Source organism: Ailuropoda melanoleuca, chromosome 12 (genome assembly GCF_002007445.2).
Source record: "Ailuropoda melanoleuca isolate Jingjing chromosome 12, ASM200744v2, whole genome shotgun sequence".
NCBI lineage: Eukaryota > Metazoa > Chordata > Mammalia > Carnivora > Ursidae > Ailuropoda > Ailuropoda melanoleuca.
This window is the reverse complement of record NC_048229.1, coordinates 31,028,640-31,038,191: the sequence shown is the minus strand read 5'-3', so window position 1 is coordinate 31,038,191 and position 9,552 is coordinate 31,028,640. Positions and strand designations below refer to the sequence as shown.

At 51.4% G+C, this 9,552-nt stretch overlaps 1 protein-coding gene across 1 annotated transcript; it reads left to right on the top strand.

Moving 5' to 3' along the window:
• Nucleotides 1–1,328: 1,328 nt before the first annotated feature.
• DHDH (dihydrodiol dehydrogenase) lies at nucleotides 1,329–9,348 on the top strand. The gene is made up of 7 exons (XM_002917860.4): nucleotides 1,329–1,488; nucleotides 1,862–1,973; nucleotides 2,886–3,049; nucleotides 5,009–5,261; nucleotides 7,881–8,005; nucleotides 8,803–8,956; nucleotides 9,201–9,348. The coding sequence occupies exons 1-7, from the start codon at nucleotides 1,399–1,401 to the stop codon at nucleotides 9,308–9,310; spliced, it is 1,008 nt and encodes a 335-aa protein (XP_002917906.3). The 5' UTR covers nucleotides 1,329–1,398; the 3' UTR covers nucleotides 9,311–9,348.
• The last annotated feature ends 204 nt before the right edge of the window (nucleotides 9,349–9,552 follow it).

The following is a 9,552-nucleotide window of genomic DNA, read 5'->3' as shown; positions in this document are numbered from 1 at the left end:
AACCTGGGAAGATGGAGAAGGAATGTCTCAAAGACCACCTTCCCCATCTTTTTTTTCTTTTTCTTCACAGCTGTCATATTGTGCCCTCAGGGCAATCCCTTAACGTTTGTATTGTTTTTGTGAACCTGGAACCCCTGTGAGTGAAACTCAGATTTTTTCCCAAAATTTTATTTATTTATTTGAGTGAGAGCAAAGCGGGGGGGGGGGCACAGAGGGAGAGGGAGACTCCCCGCTGAGCCGGGAGCCCAGTGTCGGACCTTGAGATCATGACCTGAGCCTAAAGCAGACGATAAGATTTTATTAATTTATTTGACAAAGAGACAGCCAGCGAGAGAGGGAACACAAGTAGGGGGAGTGGGAGAAGCAGGCTCATAGCGGAGGAGCCTGATGTGGGACTCGATTTAGAACGCCGGGATCACGCCCTGAGCCGAAGGCAGACGCTTAACCGCTGTGCCACCCAGGGGCCCCTCGGTTCAACCTCTTAAACAGGTAGATGCCGTTGTGACTTCGGTTTTCCAGAACGGGAAGGTGAGGCTCTGATAGGGAAACCCTTTGTGCAAAGCAACACAGCCAGGGGCAAGGAGGGGCTGGGAACCAGTCAGCCTGGCACCAGGGCTTTTAAGAAGCAGAATAACCTGGTTTCTAAAACTATGGTCTTTGGAAGCGGTCAATTTGCACGTCCTCACATCCTGGCCGTGAGACTTTCAAAAAACGGCCATGGCTCTCTGGGATTGTTTCTCCCTCTGTAAACAGGGAGCTACAGAACCTAGTTCACAGATCTGTGGTGAGAAATTAGAAATGAGGAAAGTAAAGCACGGAGCTGGGGGCCTGGCCTCAACAGGGGTTCTAGAAATGCTAGTAATTATTATGTTTGCTATTGCTACTATCTTGTTCCTCCCTCTGGACAATTCCTAAGGGTGCGCGGCTTTCGGAGCAAAAGAGTTGGGGAAGGAGGAAGGAGGCCAGCTCCGAAGGTGACAAGAAAGAAAGCCTCCCACCCCCTCCCGGGGGTCCTGGTTGGCTCGTGGCTAGAGCGTGCAACCCTTAATCTCTGGTGGGGACTTCAACCCCTACATTGGGCGGAGAGCTTCAAAAGAAAAAAAAAATGTCACGTGGTTAGAAGTCGCCATTGGCGACGAATGAAGTATTTCTGGTCCCATCCCTAATAAAGCGGAGCCAATGGTGCGCTCCTCCAATGGGGATGCTAGATTGATTTATTTATTTAAATAACCTTCTCCTTTGCGTTGGGACTGGAGGGGCGCGCAGGCCCAGCACGCCAATGAGAAGGGGCGTGGCTGCAATGGGGGCGGAGAAATGACCACGCCCCGGCTGGGCGGGGCGTCAGGTCTTAAATTTCCAGCCTCAGGTGCCAAGACTTTGGGACCCCGGGTTTTGGCGATGGCGCTGCGCTGGGGCATCGTGTCCGCCGGCCTTATCTCCAGCGACTTCACGACCGTGCTGCGAACGCTGCCTCGTTCCGAGCATCAGGTCCACCCTCCTCCGGAATCCTGTGGCCGGGGAGCCGGAACTCCTGGGTCTGAGGGAGGAGGGAGCCAGGGTTCCCTACTCCTTTCTCCACACTTCTGTCTTGTGAACTCGAGTTTCGTCAAGTTTGGGAGGGTTTTTTTCTGAACTACCGCGAAGAGAGGAAATTTAGGTATTAGGGGATTTAATAATCGCTTGCCCCACATCTCTCCTTTTCAGGACCCGTGTCCTGCCCCCGTCACCTCTTCCCCCAGGACTCCTTCCCTTCGCCTCCGTCCTGGGGGACATAATTTTTCTTATCCTGGGGACTTCTCCATCAACCTCCCTCCCATCCGCCTGCCCCAGCCCGGCAAGTCTGACCCTAGCGTCCTTCCAGGTGGTGGCGGTAGCGGCCCGAGACCTGAGCCGGGCGAAGGAGTTTGCGAGGAAACATGATATCCCCAAGGCCTATGGGTCCTATGAGGAGCTGGCCAAAGACCCCAATGTGGGTGAGTGGCAAGGGGAGCGGCGCTGCCTCTAGGGTGCTCCGTAGGATAAACAAGGCTCCGCAGGATGGCCCAATCCCTGTGTGCTTCTGGAAGGATCTGGGGCTGGGAGGCAGAACTGTAGGAACGGGTTTGGCCTGGGATTAACAGTCTAGTATGAAATTCGCGTTTAGAAACAAGGTGTCCGTGGTTTGGGAGGGGCCTGAATTTGTAAGTGAGCCTGTTTAGGATTGCTTTTTTTCTTTTCTTTTCTTTTTTTTTTTTTTTTAAGATTTTTATTTATTTATTTATTCATTTATTTGAGAGAGAGAATGGGAGAGCGCAAGCCGGGGGAGCTGCAGAGGGAAAGGGAGAAGCAGGCTCCCAGCTGAGCGGGGAGCCCCACAAGGCCTCAATCCCAGGACCCTGGGATGATGACCTCAGCCGAAGGCAGATGTTTAACCAACTGGACTACCCAGGAGCCCCCCATTCAGGCTTTAAGTACGCTGTGTGGCCACGGCTTCTGTGTTCTGGAGTGGCCTGGATGGAGAGGCAGGACGTTATAGTTGGACAACAACCTGACTGGAGTTAGGCTGCCTGAATTGGCATTTTCCTCTTCTGCTTGCCTTTCTCAGTTTCCTCATTTGTAAAACGGGCACAATATTAGTATCGACCTCTTGGTGTTGTTGTGACAAATGACTTCATGGTAATTTTGGAAGGCTGGAAATAACCTGAAGAAAATAAGAGTTATAGTAGAGAATGTGTTAGCTCCTTCCTAATGGGAGACGAGGCTTGCCCACTAGGGTAGGGCTGGCCGCAGTTGGTTGGTGGGGCCCCAGCTCCTAGCATGCTAGGAGCCGGCCTCTAAGTTATGGGCACGTGGCGGAGGTCTGGGGTGGGCGGGGCTTCTGACCTCCCGCCCTCCTTCCTTCCTAGAGGTGGCCTACATTGGGACCCAGCATCCCCAGCACAAGGCCGCAGTGCTGCTATGCCTGGCAGCGGGCAAGGCCGTCCTGTGCGAGAAGCCCATGGGTGTGAATGCTGCAGAAGTTCGCGAAATGGTTGCCGAAGCCCGATCCCGAGGCCTCTTTCTTATGGAGGTGAGAGTGGAGGGGACCTTCCAAACGCCAACGTAGCGCTTCTTGCCATTACTAAACATGGTTGCCAGTGGACGTTTTTGGAGGAACAAAACGGAAGGGTTTGTCAAAAACAAAGATGGCCACAGAGTGAACTGGGGTTGGTGTGTTTTCTAGGATGTAGTTGAGCTATGCCATGAAATCTGCTAGCAACAGCTATCAGGAATGAGAGCCATTGCTTTTGGCCATTAGCAAGCGATGCTTCCTGAAAGATACTTTGTCAGCTTTTCAGAGAAAGATGCCAGTAGTGGAAAGTGGCACAGAATAGCAATAGGCTGAGTTTGGATAGATTTACAAGGATAGCGGTCAGAAGGGCCAGGGCACCCCTACCTTACCAACTCTCAAGGTCAACCACTCTGCTTTTGCCCTTATCAGACATGGCTACCTATAGGGGGCCTTTGAGAGCTTGCAGAGTGCCAGTAATTAAAATGGCTGCCAAATGGCAAAGGATAGCGCCAGCAGTTAAGATGGCCACCAAATGACCTCCAGGAGCTATTTTCACATTAAGGAGTATTGTGGTTCTTAAATGCTGCCTTGCTGTAGGTTCTGTCAGTAGTAGCAACCTCTGCCTTTTACTTCCCCATGTCCTATCTAGCTGTCCTGTGCCCAATATTGCTCCCAGTCTGCAAAGTTCTCTATGCCCAAGGAGTAGATAGTCAAGATTTACTATGGTTACTCAGTGCTTCTGGTTCTCACTGTGCTCAGCAGTGCCAAAGGTCTGAATTTATTGCTTCCTTGTTTTTATTGGTACCAGTTGTGTTCCAGATCCAACCCTTGGAACTGGGGATTCATAATGGGTAAGACACAGGCACAGTAGTTAACGAGTTCAGGGTCTGCTGCGGTCACAGAAATGGGCCATTGCAATGCCTAGTTGCACAAACTTTCATAGATACAGTACTGGGCAGTTGGCAGAACACAGAGGCATCAGCCCAGCATGGGGGATAGTCAAGGAAGCTTCCCACAGGTAGGGACTGACCTGAGACTTCAAGGGAAAGTACATTGCACAGGTAAATGGGCCAGAGGAGGAAAGCAGATTCACTGTATTTAGTGTAAACTTGACTTTGGACAGGCTTTCGAGTCCGAGGACTCTAGACTCCATCTCACCAGTTCCTAGCTCTGTGATCTTAGGGCAAGTAATTTGAGACAGAATCAACTCTAGAAGGAGAGCTGCGTCGGGGGCCACATGGAGGGTGGTCTGGAGTAGGGAGACCATGTGTATTAGTTTGCAGAGCTGCCCTAAGTACCACCACAGACTGGGCGACTTGAGCAACAGAAATTTCTTTTCTGTTACTTCTGGAAGCTAGAGGTCTGCGATCAAGGTATCAGCAGCACCGGTTTCTCCTAAGGCCTCCCTCCTTGCCTCATAGGTTACCATCGATCACCCTGTTTTCCCTGTGTCTTCAGGTGGTCCTTCCCCTGTGTCACTCTCCTCATCTCTTCCTGTTGGGTTAGGGCCCACCATAATGACATCATTTTAACCTAATTACCTCTTTAAAAACCCCATCTCCACACTGGGAGGTACAGGGGGTAGGGCGGTTAGGACCTCAACCTGAATTTGGTGGAGACACAATTGAGCCCATAACATTGGGAGACTGGGGGAATGGTCCAGATAAGAAAGGACAAGGCCAGAGTTGGGGCCACGGGAATGGAAAGGAGAGCAGAGAAGAGGAGAGGAGAGGAGAGGAGAGGAGAGGAGAGGAGAGGAGAGGAGAGGGCAGAGAGACTCAGGGGCAGGACACTGCCTGGGGACTGCGCAGGGCTGGGGAAGGGAGGGGGAAGGGTCTTGTGTGGAGAGTGGGGAGCAGCGAGTAGTCCCTCAATCTTGGGCTCCAGAAGGTAGAGGAACTGGTTGGTTAACTCCTGGGTCCTGACGTCTTTCCTTCCTTTTCCATCATCCTGCTTTCTCCCCTCTGTGGCATGCAGGGCATCTGGACCCGCTTCTTTCCTGCTGTAGAGGCTCTGAGGTCGGCTGTGTCTCAGGGAACTCTGGGGGATCTCCGGGTTGCTCGGGCAGAATTTGGGAAGGAACTCACCCACGTACCCCGGGTCGTAGACTGGGCCCAGGCTGGCGGTGCCCTGATGGACTTAGGCATCTACTGCGTCCAGTTCATCTCTATGGTCTTTGGTGGGCAGAAGCCAGAGAAGATCTCAGCCGTGGGAAGGCGCCATGAAACAGGTACCGTCTATGTGGGACTATATGCTGACGATAAGAGTGATCCTCCCTCCCTGGGAGCCCTGAGCTGGGGAGAAGTCTCCTCGCCCCTGAGAAGCAGGTTAGACACCTGTAGGAACTTCCTGCCTGAAGTCAAAGAGGATCAGAGTTGAGAGAGTGGGCAGGCTCTGTCCTGGGGTTTGCTGTGTGATTTTAGCCAAGGGACTCAACGTCTCTGAGTCTTCGTTACTGGTAAAATGTCAATAACAGGGTTGTCATAGGGGCGCTTGGCTGGCTCAGTCACTAGAGCACGCAGACCCTTCATCTTGGGGTTGTGAGTTTGAGCCCCACATTGGGAGTAGAGAGAGAGAGAAAGAAAGGGGTAATGGGGTTGTCATAAAGAGTTAATGAAGTCAGTCTTTTATTTTATTTTTTTCCCCCATCTGGCTAGTTTGGCCTCATTCACACTGTGGGCTCAGTTCCACGTACAGCAAAAAGCAGGCCCTGGTGTGCAAGCTCTTTTCTTTTTTTTTTTTTTTTTAAGATTTTATTCATTCATTTGACAGAATTCACAAGTAGGCAGAGTGGCAGGAGAGGGAGAGGGAGAAGCAGGCTCCCCACTGAGCAGGGAGCCCGATGTGGGACTCGATCCCAGGACCCCGGGATCATGACCTGAGCCGAACGCAGATGCCTCACCAGCTAAGTCACCCAGGCGCCCCTTGCAAGCTCTTTTCAAACCTTGGCCTCTGCCTTGTTTACTACTGTTCCATGGCCCAAAGCCAGAGGTGGGCAAGTAGCCTATACCTTTTGATGGAAGGTGCTGCAAAGACATATTGCCGAGGGACACTCACGGCGGAACGAGAGGAATTCCCGTGGCCAGCTCTGCAAACGGCCCCACACAAGGCAATGAATCACCAGGAAAATATACACGGGTGTGAATGTCACACTTCAGAAAATCTTCTCAGTGTAATATCTGGCCAACTTTTAGGCTAAATAGTAACTCCAGAAACAGATTATTTTTATCAAGTGCTTCCTCTGAGTCAGGGTTATCAGAGGAATGGTCTCCGGGAGCTAGATATTGTGCTTGTCCCCATTTCACAGATGCGAGAGGGACAGAGTGACTTACCCAGGCTCACAGGGCAGATCCAGGATAAGAACTCGGGCTTATCTGCGGCACCTGGGTCGTGCAGCCAGTTGAATGCCTTGACTCTTGGTTTTGGCTCAGGTCATGATCCCAGGGTCATGGGATCGACCCCTGCGTCAGGCTCCGTGCTCAGTGGGGAGTTGGCTTGAGGTTCTCTCTCTCCATCTCCCTCTGACTCTCCAGCTCGTGGTCTCTCTCCCTCTCCTTCTCTCTGAAATAAATAAATAAATCTTAAAAAAGAACAAAAGAGAAAGAAAGAACGAAAGAATGAAAGAACGAACCCCGGCTTATCTGAAAGCAAAGAGAATTAGGTCAGTAGGGTTCTCCCATCGAGGCCACACGCGATGTGTTCCGGAACCAGGCTAGTACTTTATGGGCTGTATTTAATTTAATGTTTAATGCTTACATAGCCCTTATCGTAATCTAAATAGCCTTCCAAGTGCTTTGTGCATTTTATATCAGTTAGTGTAATCCTCATAACAACTGTGTGAGAAGGTTCTAGTATCCCCATTCTGGAGCCGAGGTCAGACACATAACCGACTGAGCCACCGAGGTGCCCCTCTTTTTTTTTTTTAATAGCATACATTTGTTTATTTATTTTGGTAACAGCTTTACTGAGATATAATTCACACACCGTACCATTTATTCATTTAAGGTGTATAATTCCATGGCTTTGGGGTATTCACAGAGTTGTGCATTTATCACCCTAATCAATTTTAGGATATTTTCATCATTCAAAAAGACTCCCACAAAAAACCCATCCCCACACCCCATCCTCCCATCCCTCTGAGCCCTAAGCAACCACACTGATCTCCTCTCTGGTTCTGGGGATTTGCCAACTATGACACTTCACACAAGTGGAATTCGATAGTACGCAACCTTTTATGCCTGGCTTCTTTCACCTAGCATGTGTTTCTATTTCTTTATTTATTTTTTTATTTTTTTTAAAGATTTTATTTATTCATTCGACAGAGACAGAGACAGCCAGCGAGAGAGGGAACACAACCAGGGGGAGTGGGAGAGGAAGAAGCAGGCTCATAGCGGAGAAGCCTGATGTGGGGCTCGATCCCAGAATGCTGGGACCACGCCCTGAGCTTCGGCTCAACCGCTGTGCCACCCAGGCGCCCCTTTTATTTTTAATTTTTAAGTAAGACTTATTTATTTATTTTAGAGAGCGAGAGGGAGGGAGAGAGCATGTGCTGGGGGTGGGTAGGGGCAGAGGGAGAGAAAGAGGGAGAGAAGCCGACTCCCCGCTGAGCAGGGAGCCCGACTCTGGGGTTGATTTCATGACTCTGGGGTCGATTTCACGACCCTGAGATCACAACGTGAGCTGAAATCCAGTTGGACACTTGACCGACTGAGCCACCCAGACGCCCCAGCACATGTGTTTTTAGGGCTTCATTCCTTTTTCACTGCCATGTTAGAGACGTGATCTCTTGCCCAGCGTTCCATAGGCAGGATTTGAGACCAGGCCTTCTCCTGTCCCGTACCTTCCCCAGGTGTGGACGACACGGTCACTGTGCTTCTCCAGTACCCAGGAGAGATCCATGCCAGCTTTACCTGCAGTATCGCTGCTCAGCTCTCCAATATGGCCTTTGTGAGCGGGACCAAGGGCATGGCTCAGGTGAGGCGTGACTGGCCAAGGTGGGAACTGTGGCCCCTTGCAACAGGAGCAGGCCAGCTGTGGTTGTTGGAGCTGGCTGTGGGCTGAATCAGCCTTTTCCCACAGCGTTGCTAAGGAATCCATCCTTGACTGCCAGGCCATGGTATGGGTTTGGCCCGCCAGGCTCCTTCCTGAGGGTGAACCTCCTGGTCTGTCACAAATCCTGAGGCCTGAGGAGAAACCGGTTCTTATCAACCATGCTTAGAGGGCAGCTGTGGCCTTTGGAATTGCTTCCAGGACCGGATCTGGGCATTATCAAAGAGCGGCTTCATTGGGCTTCAGGGGGCCCTGTTGCTAGAAAGAAATCCTGTTCTTAGGAGAAGAATTGGGACCTTGCCCCAGACTTGAACTGCAGAATTTGGACCTTGCCTGGGCACATCTCTATTTCCAGTTTGGCCTAGACTTGGGTATGGGAATATTGTAGGCTTCCCAGGGCTCTGGGGCCAAAAAAATCAAGTCTCCTAGTAGATAAGAAGGTGCTGGATTGTCTAAGTCTCCTCCTTGCAAAGGAGATTCACACGTGTGGAGATAAGCTGTCCTCACGAGGCCTAAGCATCAGATCAGAGAGGGGTTTGCCCCTGGGGAGATGAACAGACAGGCGTCTATTGTGATAGTCCTGTTGCTGAGAAGCAAATACCCAGCAATGGGGGTGAGGGAGGCAAGCCTTCCTACAAGCTCCTAGCCACCAGGTGTGAGAGGGAGGCCCCCGAATATCATTAGGCTGGAGCCTCCCGTAGCCACCTCTTATCTCCCCCCAGATCCTTGACCCCTGCTGGTGCCCAACAGAGCTGGTGGTGAAGGGAGAGCGTAAGGAGTTCCCGCTGCCCCCAACCCCATGCAAGGAGTTAAATTTTATAAATGGAGCAGGCATGGTTTACGAGGCCAGGCATGTCCGGGAGTGCCTGCGAAAGGGTAAGGATGTGGAGGATGGGTGAGAGGGTGGCAGGGTGAAGGGGCAAACCTGATAGGGGAGGTGGGCCGCTCCCCAGCCCTCAGCCATGCTAAGTAGTTGTCTGGAACTACAATTCCCAGGACCCCCTGGGGCATCCATCTGCCTGAACCATGCATTACTCTGCCTCACAGGATTCTGGGAATGGTAGTTCTTTCGATCTTTAAGGTGTGAGTAGGAGGGGTCCCTAACTATACTCTTCCCCAGGCCTGAAGGAAAGTCCTGTGATTCCCCTGGCGGAAAGTGAACTCCTGGCTGACATCCTTGAAGAAGTGAGGAAGGCCATTGGAGTCACCTTCCCCCAAGACAAACGCTGATCCGTGCCCTGAATAAATAAAGATGTGGCTCCCGCAGAGATCTTGGCAATGGTGGTTTGGTGGGAGCTGGAGTAAAGGGGTCACCAAAGGGGTCACTAGAGAATAAATTTGGTAGAAGGATGTGGGGAGGAGGAGGAAGGCAAGGTCAGGGCATTTCTCACTAGCTCTTGGAGCAGACACCTATGGGCAGATCCTTGGTTTGCCTACTATACCCTGCATGACCCTGGGCAAGGAATCCTATG

Excerpts from the sequence above, each read along its gene's own strand:
- DHDH (XM_002917860.4), top strand. The coding sequence starts at position 1,399 with ATGGCGCTGCGCTGGGGCATCGTGTCCGCCGGCCTTATCTCCAGCGAC. Across the intron at positions 1,489-1,861 it reads TGCCTCGTTCCGAGCATCAG|GTGGTGGCGGTAGCGGCCCG; the intron begins GTCCACCCTCCT and ends GCGTCCTTCCAG. Across the intron at positions 8,957-9,200 it reads CCGGGAGTGCCTGCGAAAGG|GCCTGAAGGAAAGTCCTGTG; the intron begins GTAAGGATGTGG and ends ACTCTTCCCCAG.